This window comes from Pongo abelii, chromosome 4, assembly GCF_028885655.2.
Source record: "Pongo abelii isolate AG06213 chromosome 4, NHGRI_mPonAbe1-v2.0_pri, whole genome shotgun sequence".
In the NCBI taxonomy this organism is placed as follows: Eukaryota; Metazoa; Chordata; class Mammalia; order Primates; family Hominidae; genus Pongo; species Pongo abelii.
In genome coordinates, this window is record NC_071989.2 from 70,582,918 (window position 1) to 70,605,957 (window position 23,040).

Genomic DNA, 23,040 nt, shown 5'->3' on the forward strand with positions numbered 1-23,040 from the left:
TATTCAAGAAAAATGTTGTTATTTTACTTTTTTTCATGTTAAGTCTGTGAAATCTGGTTACTGTTTCACACCTTACAACATAGCTCAAAACACTAGTAGCTACATTGCAAGTGCTCAGCAGCCACATGTCGCTAGTGGCTGCCATATTGGACAGCACAGCTCTAGAGTCTTCTGAGTATGAGAATACTACTATTTATTTGTCCTTGTGCACTTTTGATAGGCCTAGTTTTGAAAGGAGCTGCTGTGAACATTCTTTTATAAGTCTCCTGGTGCTGTGAGGTACTTTTAATGTGGTTTCTGTGTCAGGAAATCCACATAGTTGTATTTCTTCTAGTATTCCCCATATCAGGCTCAGCTTTACTAAAGTAGCTATCATAAGGTGTGTAAAGCATTTGACTTGGTAGAGTCTGCCAATGTTAAATAACAGGAGTGTAAACAACGCTGCCACAGAAGTACCTTCAGCCCTCCAAAAGCGCATGTATTCAAGGACTTTTTCAAGTAGGCTTCTGCTCTGTCATATCATCTGCCTCAAATCTTGCTGCCTTGTGAAAATTCGGGCCAGCTAATGGTCATCCCAGAGATTTCTCTGTTTGTGGCTTCTTATTAAATTGTTCGGTGGAAGCAGAGAACAGAATATACCATTTCTTCAAACTTTTATGCTTTCTCTCTTTTCCCTCCTTTTTTCCTTAGGACGTGTAATCTGCTAGCGTCACTTTGTTCTCTTGAGTTTTAGTAAAACCGAAAGCCTCCATCAATAATCAGTTGCTTGTTCTGCATTTGTCTTGCTTGTTTTGAAGGATAGTAGCCCCTAAAGTTTCTTATCAGAAAGATTTTTCAATCTGTTTTGAAATAATGGAACCAATGAAACAATGTAAACTAAAGTTGGATGAGAGAATGTGTTCACGTGATGTAGTTCTTTCATAGTTTCTAAAATAGGAAAGCCTATCAAGGATAGATTGCAGGTTACTTTTAGACTCAATATGATTTCCTAATAACTTGTGTATAGGAACAGCTTCTCCAGAGCAGCAAACTTGAGCAGTTTATCCCGCCAGCTTTCTCTTCACTTAATTTATCATCAAATTTGCTCCCAGCCTGGAAATGGACCAATTACATGAGCTGCCTTCCTGCCTTCCATTCTAGTTTGACAAGTGGTAAAAAAGAAGAGGTAGGAAGCAAGCCACGGTGACCTTAAGTGATGAAATGGGAAATCTGCTCCCTGGAGGGTCTTGTTTTAATTGTTAATGACTTAATAGGAGGTGGGATTAAAAATGTTTTGCAGTTACTTGACAACTTGATCCCACCTGCCTATAAAGATCTGTATGTAAGGCACTCTCTTTTAAGAAATCTGTTTCTAAAACAGTACTTTCTTGTGTGGTTTTGTGGATACACTTTTTCTTAGAGACAAAAGTCTTGAACATGAATATTGGGAGGATTTAATTTTTCTCTTTGGAAAAGCATCACTTTTACCTCACATAGATAAAAGGGTTAAGTAAGATATGATCTAGACTTGATTAGTTGGCATCATAAAGACAAGATTTGGTTTATCCAAATCTTTTTTGGAAGAAAGGCATATTATAATTTATGAGTAAATACAAAATATGTTGATAACAGTAGGTTTTTCCCCTTTCCTTGTGAACTTATCCTAGTAGTTGTTCTTAGTAGTTGTTTTTCTTATTATTTTGCAATATTTTATTTTTTAAAGATTTTATCCTGGGGAATTAAAGTTTTTCAAGCCTATTTCATGCACATTGTTCTTCACAATTTCCTTGTGAGCAATTTTCTTGTAATTTATAATTGCAATAGTTTGTAGATAAAGAAATCAAGGAGAATGAGTTTAATGACTTATCCAAAGTCACAGATTTAGTGAAGGTTGTTGGAATATAGTTTGTCATCATAATAGCTCAGTCCTTGTCAGTAGACCTTTTAACATTTCAATATGTTTTCATAAAATTTCCCACATAATTTTAATTAGATTATAAAATTAACCACTACATACTAAAAGAGGCTGTAAAGATAGTTAATGTTAATGGCCCACCAAGGAGATTGCCAGTTGTAGTTCTGTATTTTTAAAGCAAAATTGTTTGCTCTTGGTTTTATATTCTAATAAAACTTTCTAGCTTCCATATTCTTAAAAAAGAAGCTGGTATCTTTGCTAAGTACTTTTCTAGAGACTTATAGATTTCCAAGTACTAACCCCACTCTCGTAGTTAATTAACTTCGTCTTTTCTGTCCTTTATGCTTCCCATTAAAGGAGACATATTGTAGATTGGTAAACTGTGGTATAGGGACAGAACACTGAACTTGAAATCTAGAGGCCTAGAATCCAGTATTGTCTCCACTACATATTACCTGTGTGACCTTGAATGGGACCCATTTTTTCTCGTATTTAAAATGCTCTTAATCATCTCTAACAGTGTTGGGATAATTTTAATCATACAATGGATAATTATAAAAAAGATAACTGACCTTACCTCATGTTGGGGTATCCACAAGTACTCATCACAGTTAAGAAGAGAGAAGCCAGTAAAGGGATGGATAATACTATAATTGGAGGTCAGATTGCTTTCCCTGACTTTCTGGCACATATTTCCTCCTCTTTTATTTTCTCTCCTACGGCTTTTCTTACAGTAATCTTCCTATGGGCTAGCCTGTACTGGGCAGACTACCACAAAGAGGGACAGTCTGAGGGGAAACTGTGGCCTTGACCCCAACCTAGAATAGAGGAAAAGAGGAAAGGATCATTTCAGTAGCCCTTTTACTCCCAGGGCCTGGACTAATCCTGAAAGTAGCCTAGACTTACCCCTCACTTCCCTGTCATGTGTCCAGAGATGCCATCTCAGCTAGCCAAATGTAGAAGGTATTTATTCATATATCAGATGAGGGTCGACATGTGACATCTAAGATGTCTTCCAGCTCTGTGTCTTTGCTGGTGGTTATCTACAGAGGCATAGGAGGAACCTAGGCTCTGTACTGCAAAGGCGTACCTTCTGTAGCTTCACCCAGGTGTGCATTCATGTGTTGTTTTTCCATTTCAATTTGTTTGAGCATGGTCTTACACAACCAAGACCAAGAATTCCATTTAAGTCTGCCTGTCCTGCTTAACCTTGCCTCTGAATGCCTTTGTGTCCTGGCCGCCTTGTATATCAGTCTATTCAGACTATCTCAGATATTAGCAAACAAACAAGCAAATCTGTTCAGCAGTCCCACCTTCACTGCATAGCTCTTCATTTTCATTTGATTGTGGGCTTTATCAGGCTGAAACTGTGGCCTGTGTATCCTGATAGCTTCTCTAAGCACAATACTTAAGATGTAATAAGCACTCATATTTGTTAAGCAAAAAGTATGACTGTAATTTTTCATTCTGTTTTGTTCTGAGTAGGAAGTTGGGTATTTATTCTTTAAGGACATATACACTTTTATATTCCAAATCTACCAGTGAGTGACAGCTGGAGTCATCTGATGGAGGCCTCATGTCACATTTTCCTTCCTTTTATTTCCCTGTGGATGGTTGTGTTTATTGTAATTGGGCTTGCCTTAGCAACCAGTTTTTGCAGGTATCCTAGGGAGGTAATTTGATTATTACTGTCATACCCTTTCTATTGTATAATAGAACATTCTGGTGTTGACAGTTGGTAAAACAAAGGTATGGTCTCCTGATGGTCTATATAATTAGCAAATATATTCTGTAGGAGATAGTTAAAGTTGCTTTCACTATACTATCTTAAAGTGCAGTAGAGTCAAACTTAAAGAAAATTTATAAAAGAAGAATTCATGTAGTAGTATTGAAGTATCTAAAAAGGCAAGTCCTCATTTTTTCCCCATTCCCAACAGCTCCCTTAGTCTCCAAAAGCACCCTTATTCTCACAAGGCAGCCACTGTGGAGAGCATGGTTCGTATTCTGAGACATTTTTCCTCACGAACACACATGTGCAGACATGTGCACACATATATATGAAGTTTTAAAATAAATAATTCAGAATATGGTCTTCAGTTTTTTTCTCTTAATATATCATGAATATCTTATGTTAGTACTGTTATTATATAGTTGTTTTAATTGTAGTACAATATTTCATAGTATGGATATATTTAGCTTTTAACTCACTGAATGACTTTGAGGAGGTTGTTTCCATTTTTCCCTGTATATACACTGTTGCTGTGGCCATCTTTATGTGTGAATGTGTGTGTGCATGTGTGTGTGTGTGGATGTGTGAATTTGTATAGATATAATAGATTCTTAGTAGTAGAAATGCCAGAATAAATGATACATGCATTTTGAATTTTGTAAGTACTGCTGAACTTCCCTTCAAAAATTACCAGTTTTGCCCTTAAGTTATAAGTAAAACTTGATGTTTCTATAAGAATGGTTTTAGGCAGGGCTTGGTGGCTCGTGCCTGTAATCTTGGGACTTTGGGAGGCCAAGGTGAGTGGATCACTTGAGGTCAGGAGTTCAAGACCAGCCTGGCCCACATGGTGAAACCCTGTCTCTAGTAAAAATACAAAAATTAGCCGAGCATGGTGGCGTGTGCCTGTAATCCCAACCACTTGGGAGGCTGAGGCAGGAGAATCACTTGAACTTGGGAGGCGGAGACTGCAGTGAGCCGAGATCGCACCACTGCACTCCAGCCTGGGTGACACAGCGGGACTCTGTCTCAAAAAAAAAAAAAAAAAAAAAAAAAAAGTGTTTTAAAAAAACTTGGATAGAATCTATGATCATGTACAGGTGATCCCTTTTTTTTTTTCTTAATATGAAAAGTTTTTACATTTCACTTTAGTGCCAAAGAAGTAGTCTTTGAACTTATGTCTCTTAATTAGGAGGAATTACAAATCTCTAGCCCATGAGGAATTTGCTGGGGAATGCAAAAACAGCCAGGTTACTTTTAGCCCAATACCCTTCATCCTCTCTTCGCCTCCACATCTTGCCCTCCCTCACACTCTTTGGTCATCTCTGACACCATCCCAACCCTCATAATTTAAAAAGATTGCTGCCAGCTGTGATCAGTTTCCTCGCCCATCCCTCTCTCATTTAACTGGCCTCCAATCTCTCCAGGTTGACTAGAAGAGCTTATTATTCCCATCTCCCCCACAATGGCGTTTCTCATACCTCCCACTGTAAGACTATTCAGAGTGTTTAAGAGTTCCAGCTTTGAAGTTGGACAGCCTAAGTTAGAGTACTGGCCCTTTGCTTTCCAGCTTTGTTACCAGGGGCAAGTAACTGAATGTTTTCAGGCCTCAGTTTTCTTGGTTGTAAAATGTGGACAATGAAGAGTGCCCATTTCATAAGGTTAGGATGGTCAAGGAGTAAAAGTGAGCTGCTATTACCATCATCATTGTGATGTGGCAGTTGATAGGAATCCTCAAGGGCAGCGGTAAATATTTAAGGAAAATATTTGTGAACCAGTTTTTTTTTTAAGTCTTTTAAAAATAATTGGAGCCAACTATTCTTAAAGCCTGCAAACATAGTTGATCTCTTTTAATAAATCTGAAGAGTTGGATTATGTAATAGTAAGACTTCCTGAGAACTTTGCACTTAAATATTTATATTTGTGTACTGAGTAATCATTAATACATTTATTAGATAAGTAATGGAAAATAACTTACCTGAAAAGCACTCTGTGTTTTTACTCTGCATTTTTTTAATGAGCATTGGAGAATGTACAAATACTTTATTGCTTTTTTCCATATAAAATACATGACTATTTCTGTGCATGAATACATATACTATTGAACTGCTGAAGTAAATTAAATAATAAGAGATGAATAATAAAGTCAGAAGAGAGGAAAATAATAGAGGAGGGGCCATAAACCCTGACAGGTCTATTTGAGTTCCCTGAGATATATGCTGATGGCAATGCTGCTTATTTACTTCCTTGGCATTTAGCTAAAAGGAAGGTGGTTTGTTGGGGGAGCAGAACTGGGTGCACATCAGCCCTTCCTCTGTCATTAGCCTCCACAGTGAGGAAAATGGCTTGTCCTCTGACAGCTCCTGGAGAGGACACCACACTATATTATGGCAGTAGAATTATGTGGAGTGACCATAGAGGATAGAAGGTGACTAAAGATCTGGCTGTTTCAACTACAACAAAATTGTAAATTGAAATAAAGGCATTCTTTACCCCTTTGAAAGGAGACTTTAATTCAGGATAAACCTTAAATCTTTTTCTAAAGAGTGTGTTTATTGAGTGTACATCATTTTTCAGAGGTCTTCTAGTTCTCTCCTCTCTGCTGTAAAGAAAGACATTTTTTTGAGTCTGAGTCGCTAAAGTTTGTTGTCTTGCCTTTTCCCTCTCAGTGCCAGTGGTTGATGTCAGGATTTTGCCTGTAAGACAGGTCGACCAAGGCCTTTGTAAGCCACCGACTTAATGTTTCCTAGCTTTAACAGCAAACACTGAAACTGTAGGAGATGGCCTTCTCTAGGTCCCCAGAAGAGGTTGAATTAATCACCTCTGCAGTGTAGACATCTGCTGCCTAAATTCTGCCTGAATAGGTTGAATTTGAGAAATCAATTTTAACAAAAAGGGACACTGCTACATAAATATAAATGTAAAAGCATTATTTGGAAAACGGTGTTACTGTGGCAGTTGGGTCACAGTTAAGATGAAGATGTTAACTTTGTAAACAAAAGACCTTTCACTCTTTCATGTTTTGAATTTGTTTTCCAGCAAAGTAAGATAAAATAAAGCACTAAGTCGTCAATTAGAAGTCAAAGCTGTGAATAGTTCCATGCACCAGACACAGCATAAGCCAATTATAAACGTGTCTTCATAGCCCAGTTTAAAATTTGCATAATGATTTGGTGGTATCTGACACCTATAAGTAACTGTATCCATGGTGTGAGACGGATACCTCATTCGGTATGGCTTATATATGCTTTATTAGATACACTGGAAAGGTGTCTGTCTGATGCCTCAGGATCATGAATACTTTTAATTATTAAGATCTAGAATGTGCCACCCTGCTTAACATTCTCTCCAAACAGAATTCTACCGCTCCCACCATTTTTATCCCCAGCAAAGATTCTGATTCAGTGGGTCTGAAGTGGTATCTCAGCATCTGTTTTTCACAATATGCCTCCAGCATTTTGATATGCCCTTACTTTTGAGAACTACTGGGGCAAGGGAGTTTGATGTTGGGATAAATCACAACTAAATCAGAACCAAATCAAGCAGTAGACAGGGGACGCCAAAGACTTAGATAGTGGTCCTTCATGTCCATGAATTCTCCTTTGCTGTCTGCCTGTGACATTACATTACCAAGGTAGGCGGGTAAATCAAATTTACACATCCATCTCTGGGAATGAGAGACCAAATTGTTCTACTTTTTTTTCCAACAGATAATTTGACTTTCCCTGAAGGCCTGAAGAATTAAGCTTCAGTAATAAAATGCCCACAAAGATTAATTATACAGTTGTAAATATTATAGCATTTCTTATTATAAATAAGAGTAAAAACATGATAGGCTTTAAAACATTTTAATGGACCATTTAATTTACATACATACAGATTCTGGTTCCTGCCCAACGGTGGGAATATCTAATAGCAAATGTATAAATACATGAGTTATGTTTCTTTTTGCATTCCCTTCTCAAAGCTAAATGTTGAGAGGTTTGTCTTTGATTATAGACAGCCATTAACAAGTAGACATAAATTTTGCAAATCTTACATTTTATATAAGGCTTAGGCAACATTGTAATGCATGTAATGAAGACATGTTAGGATTTAAATAGTTAAAACTACAAGAATAGAAAACCAAATACTGCATGTTCTCACTCATAAGTGGGAGTTGAACAATGAGAACACATGGACACGGGGAGGGGAACAATCACACACTGGGGCCTGTCAGGGAGTGTGGGGGGTTAGGGGAGGGATAGCATTAGGAGAAATACCTAATGTAGATGACAGGTTGATGGGTGCAGCAAACCACCATGGCACGTGTATACCTGTATGCATGTTCTGCACATATATCCCAGAACTTAAAGTATAGTAAAAATAAATAAATAGTTAAAACAAAGCATTAAAGTTAAATACATGAATTTGCACTTTGGGGGGAAATTATTGTCGTAGACATTAAATTTCCTGGTCTATGATGTATAGGGTACATGTCTTATTCCTAAAATGTTGAGTTGTATATAGAGTGAATTTATGTTTTATTTATCTACTAGTTATCTTGGCTTGCAGTCTTATGAGTAAGTCAGGAAGATTTCTATATCGCATGAGCAGATTTCTAATTTTTATTGCTCAGTTAATTTTTTTTCTTACATTATAGAATTTTAGAGTTAAGCAAATGGAGGCCTGAAGAGCTTAAGTTATTTGCTGGAAAATGCATAGTTTTTCCACACAGTGCCTAGAACTGAAATCTTCTGAATTCTAATCCATCCTCTCAACTGGTATGTAGACTTTGGGCCATTTTTTTTTCCTCCAGTGCATTTCCCTCTTGCCCAGTACTGTCAAGAAGTAAGTTAATTCTAATACTAGCTTACCAAGAAAAATAAAAATAAAAATAAAAACCCCAACTTAATGTATCCATTCATTTTTCTGTTGCTTATAACAGAATACCAGAAATTGAGTAATTTATAAAGAAAAAGAATTTATTTCTTATAGTTCTTGAGACTGAGAAGTCCAAGGTTGAGAGGCTGCATCTTGTGGGAGCCTTCTTGCTGGTGGAGACTCTGTGGGCACAGGGCGTTGCGTGGTAAGGGAGCTGAGCATGCTAACATGCTAGCTTAGGTATCTCTTCCTCTTCTTATAAAGACACCACTTCTCTCCCATGATAACCCATTAATCCATTAATACATTAATCCAAGAATGGATTAATACATTCACCAGGGCAGAGCCCTCATGATCCATTCACCTCTTAAAAGGCCCCACCTTTCAATACTGCCACATTGGGGTTTAAATTTCCACGTGAGTTTTGGAGGGAACAAGTATTCAAATTTTCTTAAAACTTGAGAAAACATAATTCATGTATTTATACATTTGCTATTAGATTTTTCTCCACTTGAACCAAAATCTGTATGTATGTATGTAAACTGTCCATTACAGCAATTTTAAAAACTGTCATATTTTAAAAATATATAATAGTGTCTGGGTGTGGTGGCTCACACCTGTAATCCCAGCACTTCGGGAGTCTGAGGTGGGCAGATCATGAGGTCAGGAGACTGAGACCATCCTAGCTAACAGGATGAAACCCCGTCTCTACTAAAAATACAAAAAAAAAAAAAAAAAAAAAAAAAATTAGCCAGGCGTGGTCGGCGGGTGCCTGTAGTCCCAGCTACTTGGGAGGCTGAGACAGGAGAATAGCGTGAACCCAGGAGGCAGAGCTTGCAGTGAGCCAAGATCGCACCACTGCACTCCATCCTGGGCAACAGAGCGACACTCTGTCTCGAAAATAAATAAATAAATAAATAAATAAAATAAAAAATATATGTATATAAATAGTGTATTTAAAACCTATCCAATTTTAAGGAAAAATATACATTGTGTAATTCAAGTCAAGAGTAATTTCTTTATTCTTCTATCACTTTTCACTATTAGCATGAAAAAAATAAGTGGAGTATATTCTGAAGTTTTTGGAGGGTATCTGAATGGTGACCCCTTTGCCAGTTCAAGCAGGCCACAGAAGACTGGACCAAATTCAGGTCTACTTAAAATATTTGGCTATTTCTGTGGCAAACCAAACCCCCAAGTCTTACATGGATATGACCCAAGCAGCTGAAATGCCTTCAGTCATGCCACAGCAGACAACCCCCATCCAAGTAGTTCTGGGGCAGATTTCCTTGTGGATTTTGGCCCTTGGTGACCATAGAGAACAACTTAAAAAAATGACAAAAATTGGGAGAAGTAACCACTGTGAGGCTAGATGTTTTTCGAGATGGAAGACTGTATTATTTAGCTCAGTTTATCAGAAGGAACAGTGGAAGTGGATGGTCAGTAGCTAATTAGAGTTTTCCCTGTGAAGAGGATAAGGAGGAATATGTCAGATTTCCAAGGAGGATGTTGGGAAGAATTTAAAAATAAAAGTCAAGATTCTATAGTTGTTTGGAAAGTCTCTTTTGATGCATTTATGTAAAGAATCTATAGGTATTTTGTGCAGGGGTGTGTGCATGTGTGTCTGTAGAATCAAAAAGATGGGATGGATTAGAGTCTCTGAATTTCTGTGGGATACAGTTATAGACCTAGTAGTTAACTTCACATCATTGTGTGTCCTTAAAGCTTTCTGTAAAAGAGAGGCACGCTAACAAATGCCTACAAACACACCAGTACCCTTCCTTAAATATTTCTTTGCTTTAGGGTTGACAACCCCTGCCTTGATGACCTCGGGGCCCAACATTAGCTCTAGGATCCTGGAATATGTTCATTGGCAGAAAAAAGATTCTGGAGACTGGATTTAGCAGTGTGGCTGTGTACAAGTCATAACCAACTTGGAACCCATTTCTCCTGTAGAATGGAGATCATGATCTATACTCGCCTCCAGGGGACATTGTGAGGAGAAAATGAGATAATGTTTATGAGGATGCTTTAGAGTGGTTCTTAACCTTTTAAGTAAGAATTCTTTTTCCAGGGGGGAAAATGATATGTGCCTTTCTCCCTCCCTCTTTTCCCCCTTCCTCCCAGTACTTGATCTCCTGATAGTGGCTGGGTGTTAGGAAGCAATGGTGAGCAGGGCAGATACAATTCTTGCTCTCATGGAGCTTCACCTCTATGTACTTGTCCAGTCTCTACTTGGAATGACTTTCTCCTTTTTCTGGAAGACTTGGTCTCTCCACCTCTTCCTAAGAGGCCACTCATTTCGTTTGTCGTCCTTGTTCATTTACTTATGCAGCCTTTAAATGTTGGCCTTCCTTAGGATTTGGTCCTAGATGCTCTTAAACAGTTTACTGCTTCCCATAGTATATCCGACTTCCTCCTTGAAATCCTCTTCCCTCTTCTCCACTGTCTCAAGGGTATGTCAAATTCACCATATCTAAAACTAAGCTCATGACCTAAACACTGCCCCTCCTGACTCCCACATCTTGTCCTTTTCTGGTGGTCTTTGTGTCAGTGAGTTTTCCAGTATTCCGTATGGTTGTTTAATACAGAAACTCATGTCTGTCTCCATCCGTTCATCTCCCATACTTCACATATCCACTTACTCACCAAGTTCTTGTTGCATTTATGAAATCTTGTCAGCTTCTCCATTTCTGCTGTCATTGCTGTTTTTCAAGCAACTATCATCATCCTGTGTGCACACCATCAGAATAGCATTATGTATTTTTGCCCCTCAGTTCATCCTCCATATTTCAGATAAAGTGATTTTTTTAGATACGTAAATATATTCACATGGTTCCAAAATTTTAAAAGATGTTTCCTTCCCCCATGTAACTAGGTTACCTGTACTCTTTAAAATGTCCTTCCAAAATATTTTAGGTATGCATAAGGAGATACTGACATGTAAGCTCTTTTATAAACCTCAATATTTATATGTATTTTGTTTATTATCATTTTTTATTTGTATAAATTTTGAGGTACAAGAATAATCTTGTTACATGCGTAGATTTCATGGTGGTGTGTAGTCTGGGCTTTAGGGCATCCATCACCTGAATAATGTACATTGTACCCATTAAGTAATTTCTTGTCACCCACCCTCCAACTCTTCCAAGTCTTCATTGTCTATCGTTCCACACACTCCATGCCCTTCTGTACATAAGCTGCCGCTTATCGGTGAGAATATGTGGTATTTGTCTTTCTGTGTCTGATTTGTTTCAGTTAATATAATGGCATCTTGTTCCACCTATGGTGCTGCATGGATGTGATTTCATTCTTTTTTTTATGGCCAAATAGTATTTCATTGTGTGTCTGTACCACATCATTCATTGATAGACACTTAGATTGATTCCATATCTTTGCTATCATGAAAAATGCTGTGATATAACATAGGAGTGCAGGTGTCTTTCATATAATGTTTTCTTTTCCTCTGGGTAGATACTCAGTAGTGGGATTGCTGGATGGAATGGTAGTTATATTTTTAGTTATTTGAGAAATCTCCATACTGTTTTCCATAGATGTTATACTAATTTATATTCCCACCAACTGTGTATAAGAGCTCTATTTTCTCTACATCCTCACCAACATCTGTTATTTTTTGTCTTTTTAATAATAGCAGTTCTTACTGGTATAAGATGATATCTCATTGTGGTTTTGACTTGCATTTCTCTCGTGGTTAGTGATGTTGAGCATTTTTTCATGTGCCTGTTGGCCATTTGTATGTCTTCTTTTGAAAAATGTCTCATGTCTTTTGCTCACTTTTTAATGGGATTATTTGTGGGGTTTTTTTGTTTGATTTCCTTGTAAATTCTGGATGTTCGTTCCTTGTCAGGTGAATAGTTTGCAAATATTTTCTTCCATTCTGCAGGTTGTCTCTTCACTCTGTTATTTCTTTTGCTGTACAGAAGCTTTTTAGTTTAATTAAGTCCCATTTCTCTATTTTTGTTTCTGTGCTTTTGAGGTCTTTGTCATAAATGCTTTGCCTAGACCAGTGTCCAGGAGAATTTTCCCTAGATTTTCTTCTAGTATTTTTATAGTTACAGGTCTTAACATTTTATGATGAGACATAGGAGTCCAGTTTTGGTCTTCTGCATGTGGCTATACAATTTTCCCAGCACCATTTATTGAAAAGGGCATCCTTTCCCTAGTGTATATTCTTGTGAATTTTGTGGAAGATCAGTTGGTTGTAAATATGTGGCTTTATTTCTTGAGTTCTCTGTTATGTTTCATTGGTCTATGTGTCTATTTTTATACTAGCACCAGGCTGTTTTGGTTACTATAGGCTTGTAGTATAATTTTCAGCCAGGTAATATGATGCTTCCAGCTTTGTTCTTTTTATTTATTTGGATTGCTTTGGCTTTTTGGTTCCATATGAATTTTAGGACTGTTTGGTCTAATTCTGTGAAAAATGTCAATATTTGGATAAAGACAGTTTGAATCTGTAGATTGCTTTGGGCAATAGGGTCATCTTACCTATATTAATTCTTCTGATCCATGAGTATGGGATGTTTTTCCATTTGTTTGTGTCATCTTTAATTTCATTCATCACTGTTTTATAGTTTTTTTGTAGAAATATTTTACCTCCTTGGTTAAATTTATTCTTAAGTATTTTATTTTGTTTTTTGGTACTTACTGTATTTGGTTCTTAGGTAGATTGTTATTGGCATATAGAAACACTACTTTTTGTATGTTGATTTTGCATCCTGCAACTTTACTGAATTCATTTATCAAATTGAATCATTTTTTGATGGAGTCTTCAGGTTTTTCTAGATGGAAGATTATATCATCCGTGAACAGGGATAATTTGACTTGTTCTTTTCCAATTTGGATGCCTTTTATTTATTTCTCTTGACTGATTGCTCTGACTAGGACTTCCAGCATTATGTTGAATATGAGTGGTGAAAATGGGCATTCCTGTCGTATTCCAGTTCTTAGAATGCTTTCAGCTAGCTTTTCCCCATTCAGTATGATGTTGGCTGTGGGTATGTCATATATGGCCTTTATTATTTTGAGGTATATTCCTTTTATGCCTAGTTTGCTGAGGGTTTTTTATCATGAAGAGATGCTGAATTTTACAAATGGTTTTTCTGTCTATTGAGATAATCATATGGTTTTTGTTCTTTATTCTGGTATCACATTTCTCGATTTGCATGTTGAACAGTCCTTGCCTCCCTGGTGTAAAACCCATTTGATCATGGTGTATAATCTTTCTGACATACTATTGGATTGGGTTTGCTAGTATTTTTTAAGGAGTTCTATGTCTGTGTTCATCAGGGATATTGGTCTCTAGTTTTCTTTTCGTGTGGTGTCCTTGTCTAGTTTTGGTACCATACTGACAGCCTTGTATAATGAGTTAGGGAGGATTCTGTCTTCTGATTTTTTGGAACAGTTTCAAGACAATTAGTATTAGTTCTTCATCCTACGTTTGGTAGAATTAGGCTGTAAATCCATCTGATCTTGGGCTTTTCTTTGCTGGGAGATTATTTATTACCGATTCAGTCTTGCCACTCATTACTGGTCTGCTCAGGCTTTTCTGTTTCTTCTAGGTTTTCTAGTTTTGGGGCATATAGTTGTTCATAATAGGTCTCTGATCATCTTCTGTATTTCTGTGGTATCAATTTTAATGTCTCTGTTTTCATTTCTGATTTTATTTATTTGGATCTTCTCTCTCCTTTTCTTGGTTAGTCTATCTAGCATAAACATCATTAATTGCCTGAAAAGTGGTACACTGTGTATACTTTTATTCTCCTTGATTTTTTTTTTCAATCAACAGTATGTCCTGGATATCTTTCCATTGTAATGCATAGTATCCACATTCATTTTTATGGCTGCATAATATTTCATGGTAGGAATGTTGAAATTGATGCATATCAGGACAAAACATCTTTTATTATTTAGAGTATTTCTTTCTTCCACTTTGGATAAGTTGTCATGAATTCCCATTCATTACTCTCAGGGAAAAAAACTAAGCTCTTTGCCAACCAAGGCACTCAGTCTGATCCTGCTTCTTTTCTCCAGGATTATCTTGTATTACTCTTCCTCTCATCTTCTATTCTTGGGTTGCATAGACTGCCTTTTATTTCTTCCGTGCACCATGTTTTTTCCTGCCTAAGGGCTATGCTCAAGTTCTTCTCACGTGCAGACCCTCCTCTCCTTTCCTGACCTTTAGTTCATTTTTAATTAGCTTTTAATCCACTTAAGGCAGATCTCAGCGCAGTGCCATTTCGTCAAGGTATGCTTACCCTAGCAATCCAAGGCCCAGTCAGAATTCTCGGATGATAGAGTCTTCCATCACCCTGCCCTCTTCCTCTGAGCAGTTATTACCATTTATTATACATTTATTTATATGATTATGAGATTGATATTTATCTCAAAAACTTAAAAGAGTGTTTTTCAGATAGTGAGTGGCCACCTGTTATAGGTTATAAAATCAGTTTTAAAAATTGTGACAAGCCCTCTTTAAAAAATGAAATAGAGTAGAAAATATTGAGCCTCTGCCTATAGTGAGGACACTTTCATCAAATTTTTGCAGATTAATCGTATAAACACACAGACACATAAGCATATTAGGCATGATGTAAAATATGTTTCTTATTGTGGGTCTTGTTCAGCAAAATTTGAAAGCCCCTGAACTAGGTTGTAGATTCAGTGAGGACAGGAATTCTGTCTATTTTGTACCACCATTCTATCTCCAAGTCTAGCAGAGAGGATGGCACTGAGTCAGGCACTTAGTAAATATGCTGACTGGCTGAATGAATGAATGAACATACACTTTTGCAGGCAGGCTCAGGGACCCACTGCCTTCCTCTACTAGGGACTAGTAGACCTTGGTTCTAAGCAGATGTTAGTGATTATTTCTTTGGTTAATTGAGTCTGCTTTAGATCATTAGAAGACAAGAAAAGTAATACAAAACCACACCTACAGATGTATTTTTTTAAGGGTTGATAAGCAGATGAAACACTGAGGATGAACAGTTTTTAGATCTAATTTTTTTTGTATTACTTACGAATCTTAGACCTTAAAATACCATTTTGTTTTATTGGCAAATAATGAAACAATCTTTACCTCCCTAAATATCTGGGTAGTTTTTTAATTTCTAAGGTAGTCTACACACATAGGGCTTATTACTTAGCTGCTATCTTTGTGTGTACTTCAGCAATAAAATATTTATGCAGTTTGGCAAGGTGATACTACAACCTGGTTTAATACAACAGCTGCACTGCCTGTTCCCATGTGGCTTGATTTCCCTTTTTAATTTTCGGTTTTCTGCAACTAAAGACTTATGTCAGCATGTAGTTTATACAGCAGCAGATAATGGTGAAAACTTATTGAATTAACGTAGTAAAGAGAGAAATACTCTGCTAAGTTTATTTGTCTCATATTTTTCTAAAGTCTTTGAAAAACATTTTTTCCAGCATGGCCTACACAGCTTTATAAACATCATGTATTTACAATGAAACACTTTTGTGAATTCGATTTTTTAGAGAACCTATAAACTCATCTCCAGAGATAATAGTCTCTGAACCTAAAAGATAGAAATATCTCAATTCTAAAGTAATCTGCATTTGACTTAGCACAAGTCAGGAAAGTTCTGGAAATAAGAGTGATCCTTGTATTTACTTTGTCACAAATTTGTATGTATAATTGAAATTGAGATTGAATTAAAAAGTAGGCAAAAAGAGTCTTAATTAATCCTTTTAGCACAGAGTTTTTATCTAGCCTGTGTGTTATTATTTTTCTTTCTATTTCTAGGTGCTCCTGATCCAACAGCAGGTGCTAGTATAGATGATGAAAACTGCTGGCACTTAGATGAAGAGCAGGTTCAAGAACAGGTTAAACTGTTCCTTTCCCAGGGCGGGTACCACGGATCAGGGAAGCAGCTTAATTTGCTCTTTGCAAAGGTATGATTGTCTATTTCTAAAGAAATATTCTAAATATATACATATATAGGGACTATCTAAATATGATCATGTCTACAATAGGATAAAACCTCTTTTAAAAATTAAAGAACAGGGTCTTAGTTGACCAATAGAAACTTTTGTATTGTAATGCAAGCTTTTTTTTCCTTAGGTGATCTTAGACAAGATATGGGACATTTTTGTCTTTCTCAGTTCCTGTCAATAAAATGGTGATAATTTATACAATTTTGAAAAACCTCTTACAATAATAAAAGCAAAATAATTAACAGTGTTATTCAAAATGCCATTTTTTTCAAGTTTTTCCCTTTCTAGTTAATTTTCCCAAGAGAACATAGTTTTATAATGCCTAAAATGTGCTTTAATTATTTAGTTTAATAATGTCAGTATCTGTAAGTTAATTTCAAAAGCTTGAGTTTTAGAGTCATATAGATCTCAGTTTGAATCCAAGTTCTAGATCTTTCTAAGTATATAAACCTTGGCAAATGATTTGTTAATTTTCTCATCTAGAAAATTAGCTAATAATAACATATCTCCTAAAACTGTTGTGATAATGGTGTTAAATGATGCTGTCTACTGTTCATCTTCATCATTAAAAACTGATGGCTCAAGAATTTAAATTATCTGGGTCATAAGTTCCTTGTGAGCGGAAGCTGTGTATTTTGCTTTATACAGAAGTTTCAGTACCATACACACATTTGTAAATACTGGATAAAATGCTTTTTGAATAATATTAAATCATTATATTTTCATTGGGGGTATAGTCATCATTGTGATTAATGTATTAACATTGGTTTTAAAGGAACAGATAGCTGTTCATTGATGCTTTTGTTGAATATCTTCCCTAATATTTGTTATAATTAAAAGATTTTTTTTTTTTTTTTAGTTCAAAAGAATTAGAGTAAACCCTGTTACTGGATATGGCCAGGAATAGTGTATTCTGCTTAATCAATACCATGTTCATAAAGATTTTTCCTGTGTACCATATGTAGATTGCCAATTTCCCCAGAATTAGATTACAATAAAATACATTTAACTCTAATACTACTTTACACATGATTTAAGCATTCTTTGGTGATTCACAGGCACTTCAAACTCATGTCATGCCTCCGTGTCAACAGTCTGAAAATTAATTACCATTAGGCTATAGATGTACATGAGCGCTGGTTAAATAGAGAGTTCTGTTTTATATACTTAAGAGTAAAGTGTTTATTTTCATTGCTTTTGCTGTGTAATAGGTTAGAAATCTACCAGAAAAAATAAACATTAAATCAAATCCACAAATACTAATAATGTAAAAGGTTTAGTATATTTAGACACACAGGAAGTATTTCATATATTCTTATGTTAGAAACAGTTCGAAAGATGTATTATTAGCCTGGTGTGCAGTTGTTCTTTTTATCCCTATATATTATATACACATTATGTATGCCCCATATGAAGTAATAGCAACCTCTAATTTTGGAATTAGCATAACTTGAAGTTAAGACAGATACGGGTTCTGATCCAAGCTGTTCCCCTTGTCCACTGGGCGAATTATTTTACTTCTCTGAGGCTTGGTTTTATAATTCATAAAATGGGGATTATAATCTGGCCTATTTTACATGGTTGCTGTGAAAATTAAATAGTAAGTATCAATGTAAAACTCTTTAACATTGTATCCAATAAATGGCAACTCCTTTTCTTCCTCCATCTTCACCTGTTAATGAGTTTTTAGTACTTTGTTATTGGGAACAAACTCCTTTATAGGAATACTGAAGTAACGCTCCTGGAAGCACAACCTTTGTGATTCAGGGTAGAAGTGCTTTTGAGTTCTTTATAAAGTTCAAATTCTAAAGCAGGTGAGGAAGTTCCATTTCTTGAGGGTGCAGACCTCAGGCAGGATCTATTCTAGATTTGGGCTGCTTTATTGAAGATCTACTATTTTCTCCTTTCCTTGCCTTTCACATAGAGAGAGTCCTGAAAGAAGGACCAACCACCCCACCTTTTCTACTGCTTGTGACCTTGTTCTAGTAATTTCTTACAGGGAAATTACAGCTGAGATTCTTACTTATTGAATACATAGCAGTATACATTTTTGAAGTGGATGGATTCATTTAGGGCTTCCTGCAGAGAGGCTTACCCTTGTGTTTCTTTTTTCCTTTCTTTTATTTGGGAAATGTAGCACAAGAGTAATGGACAAAGCTTAAAGTTCCAACTTGAGAGGCAAAGTTAACTTATTAGATCTGTGGTTATTATTCTGCTTCATGGATCACTCATATAGAGCAAGAGAGTTCTTAAACTTAACAGGTCTGTCCATTTTCTTTTACCATTGCAAAAACAACCCCATCTGAGTGAATAGAAGTATGCTGCTGCTCTTTATATAAAAAACTTAAGTGAGAGAGAACCTTTATGCAATTACTAATTTATCTCAAAAATTGAAGGACTTGCACAATTTATCTCAAAAATTGAAGGACTTGTGAATATACTAAAAACCATGGAATTGTATGGTTTAAATTGGTGAATTGTATGGTATATGAATTATGTCTCAACAAAGCTGTTCCTAAAAAAACTAAAGGCCAAGTGTTATTATTATATATATTATCAGATCTACTTAGAAGATTTCTTGAGTTCTCAATGGACTCTGCATTAGGCTGTGCTTCTCTGATGGTAAGTACAATCAGTTGGAGAGTCAGGAAGGTGCCAAACTGTTTGTCCTGTTTGTTTTGATATTGTATTTCTTTAGGCTAACAAAGTTATGGCATCTTACTAAAATTATGACATCTCATTTTATGCAAGGAAACAGCAGCACCTTGCTCAAACCTGTTTTGGTATACTAGGTAGGTTCAGATACCTATTCCCAGTGCCAGATTTTACTTCTGTGGTTTGTCAAAGCATGAATGCCTACTTTGTTGGAGTGTAATCTTGAATCACAAAGTGTACTTGGTTTAGATAAGAGAGATACTTTGAAGGAGAACTGGAAAAAAAGTTTCTACTGGACATATGAAACACGATTTACTCACCTTAATCAGTGTGTAAGACCCAACCAAAACATTTTTGTAATTGAGAGCATTTTTTCTTCATATAGATTCTAAAATATAATTCAAAATAATTAATGGTCATTTCTTTGATTAAATTGCTATTTAGGGTAGGGAGTGGTTTTAAATTATATATTTTGTTTGCTTAAGAGGGCTAGTGTGAAGGCTTGACATCTCCCCGCCCATCCCCCACCACACACAGACACACACACACACACATACACACACACAGAGAGAGAGTGAGAGAGAGAGAAACAGAGAAAAGTGGTGGTTTGTCTCTTGTGTTGCTGTGGGGTTTTGTTGTGTTTTTGTTTTGAACAATTTTCTAAAGGTCTGTTTTTCCCCACTAGGTGCGGGAGATGTTAAAGATGAGGGACTCCAATGGGGCCCGCATGTTGACCTTGATAACAGAGCAATTCATGGCTGACCCTCGCCTGTCACTTTGGCGGCAACAAGGCACTGCAATGACTGACAAATACAGGCAGCTCTGGGATGAGCTGGGTAAGCATGTTTCCTCACAAATTACCATTGATTTGCATATGGATAAATACCATAGTCAGATGTTTCAAAAACATGGTCGTAGTATTGCTGAAGAGAGAGCTGCTCATGCATGGAACGTGTTGCCAATATACAGGTTAGAAGCATGGGAGGATTTAGAACTTGGGCTGGCATTTACAGAAAACAACCTTAGCAGGGTTTTGGGGGAATTGCCTGATCTCGAGGAAAGTTAAGTGCAGGAATCTCCCTTTAAGTATTTGAAAAAAAAAAAGCTGTATGATTTTTAAAAGGCAGTTTTATATTGTAGAGCTGGTTACTTATTTCTAGATTAATATTGTAATCGATTCAGCTAAAATTTAGAGTCTTTCTTCCCCCTTCTCCCCACACTGGAATTATTAAAATTAGTTGGATATTCATTTTATTTTTGGCTGCTATAGATTTAAATGAACTGTTGATCCTCAGAATGGAAAAATACGGCAAATTCTAATATTTATTGCTTCCTAAATTCCTGGTGGTTAAAGATACAAATATAGCAAGTGTTCAAAAAAATGAGAAATCCACTAGTCATGTTCATTAAAAGAATACTGGGAATTTTGTTTGGATGAGTCTTGGTACCCAATGTTCATCGCTAGGGAAATAATGAATGATGTGTTTATTATGTTGTCTTTTTATTAAGAAATCTATAAGTGACACCTGAAATTTTGACAAATATATCAGTACCTGTATTAATTTTATGAGAAGTAATGTTGTCTATATTTACTAGAAGATCCTAGTCTCAGTGAAATTTTTCTTGTCTAATGATGGACCACATCATGCTGATTGATCCCAGGTATAGTCTAAACCAAAAGATGCTGTTGTCCGTGAATACACCAAATGACCATTATTGGAAGGGGTATTTGAGATTAGCTGTTTTACAGATAAGGAAACAAGTCCTGAGAGGTTAGGAGACTTCCACAACATGACACTGTGTAATCTAGGGTTATGCAGCAAGTTGGTAAAGGATGTGATATCAGTATTTTCTTTTTCTATTAATAGGGTATACGTTCAGAAGTTGGCTGTGGACAGGTTCGCTACTTGTGAACTATTAGATATTTGTTGACTTTTTCCCTGGCAGTTTTCTTAAGTATCTTGTAATAACAATCTTGCTGCTTTCTTTGAGTCTCCTGAAATGATGGTAGTGCCCTTTCCCCCTAATCAAAATGTAAATCAATCTGTAACTACAATAGATAGCTTCAATGTATTAGAATGATGTTTGGGGGGCACAGTATGGTGGTTAAATAACACAAGTATAATACATGGTTTAAATAAATATTTTCATAAAATCCTGAATGTTTTACTTTTCAAGTAAACCTTTTTCAATTTTGTAACTCTGTAGTATAGACTTGATTGGTTAGATGGTTTATAAAGTAAAAAGGATTAGCATTAAGACAACTGTAATGAAGGGGTCATTTAAGGAAAAATTATTAAATTAATATTAAATGAATGCAATTTAAAGAGCTTTGGTACTTAGAGAAACTTAGAATTACAAATAACTGTTTAGGAAGAAAATACCAACTAAATTTTTTGGTTACCAAAAAGGATACTGGTGGTACATACAGTCAAATAAAATTTGCAGTGTTCACATTTAATTCATGGTCAAATGCCACTTTTCCAAGTGGGTTTTGAAAATTACGTACCTTAACCCTCAATCAGAAGTATAAATTTTTATTAGGTGGAAGTTTCCACCAGCTGATTCTAGTTATGCCCTCTTATGGACTACTTTCTAATTAAGGACCAGGCTTTATACAAATTCTTTGATTTCAGTCCAGCATAAAGACCACAACTTCTTGTCCTGTGTGCCCCCCACCCACCGTCCAATCATTACTAGACTGCTAGAAATTCTCCTGTGTACTCTGATGACAAGCAGAGGTCACTTGCCATTTTAATGGGGTCTAAGTTCTGTGAAGAATCTCACGTAGAAGTTAACAGTAAGTAGCACATCTTAATATTCATTCACCAAAAAATTAACTGAAAGTTGCTCTGGACTACAAAAGGAAAGGCTTTTGCTTCTTAATAAAATGGGGGAATTTGACTTTGTGCCCCTACACAGGGCTCACATTGCTTCAAGGCTCTGCTTTGGAATTAAATGCTGAGCACTGCCAGATGCCAGACATTGAGAAGAGGCTGAGTTTTGTCGGCAAATGGGATCTGCAAGTTAATTGGTGTTTTCTGCAGGCTTCTGGCTGTGAAATGAAATTGGAAGCCCTTTAGCCACTTGGATAATACAGGACCTGAATACAAATGTCACATGTCACCATCAGGACCCACTGTGAGACAATAGTGTTCCCACTCCAACACCGCGCCATTACAGATCATTTAAATATGGGGATTACATTTAAACTAAAAGCCCCATTTGCCTTTTACTGCAATTTAAATGTCCTCTTAGCAAAAGCTAAGTGACAAATTAAATGAAAAAAATGCCCACATTTTTAAAGCTGTAATGCAAAACAACCTTTTATTGCTTCTCATGTGCCACGAATGAATCATTATACTTGTCAACCCTAAACCAAGCCATAATTGGAGCAGCTACTGTTATCAAAGTGGGGCTGCTCTGTGACAGCTTAATAAAGCTGAAACTGTTAAATTAAATCTCAGATGCTTAACTCCTTAGCATTGGTGGATTCATTGGGTCCATTTCTGGAAGTGACCACTACACCAGGAAAAAAAAAAAAAAAGATTCCTGGCATGAAAGCCTTAATCTGATGAAAGTGTACAAGCGAGAGTATGCTAGCCAAGTAACTCTGCTTCTTGGCAGATGGATTTGGAGCCATCAGAGATTGTCAGCCAGAAGATTACAAAATCTTTTTCATATGGCCCAGTGTCCCCTCCCCAAGATTTACAATTTCCTGCTTACGTGTGATCTATGAAGATTTAAGTGTTGATGTTTCAAAATTAATTGTAAAAGTAACATTTATTTTAACTTTTTCTTTCTTTCAAGTGAATATATGAAAACTTATTTGTGGTAGCCACAGGCCCAATTTCTTCCCCCCGTGCTCCAGCTAACAAAGGGACTGATTATTCTGTTTTTCTTTTCTAATATAAGTGCCTAT

General features: G+C 36.3%; 1 protein-coding gene across 1 annotated transcript in view; it reads left to right on the forward strand.

Annotated features, from left to right (window-relative positions):
* Positions 1-23,040, forward strand: part of ZSWIM6 (zinc finger SWIM-type containing 6) — a 213,151-nt gene that overhangs the window by 141,890 nt on the left and 48,221 nt on the right. Inside the window, exons 3-4 of the mRNA XM_024247222.3 lie at positions 16,273-16,421; positions 19,804-19,954. Of these exons, the coding sequence (XP_024102990.3) occupies positions 16,273-16,421; positions 19,804-19,954 (300 nt within the window). The remainder of the gene's footprint in view (positions 1-16,272; positions 16,422-19,803; positions 19,955-23,040) is intronic.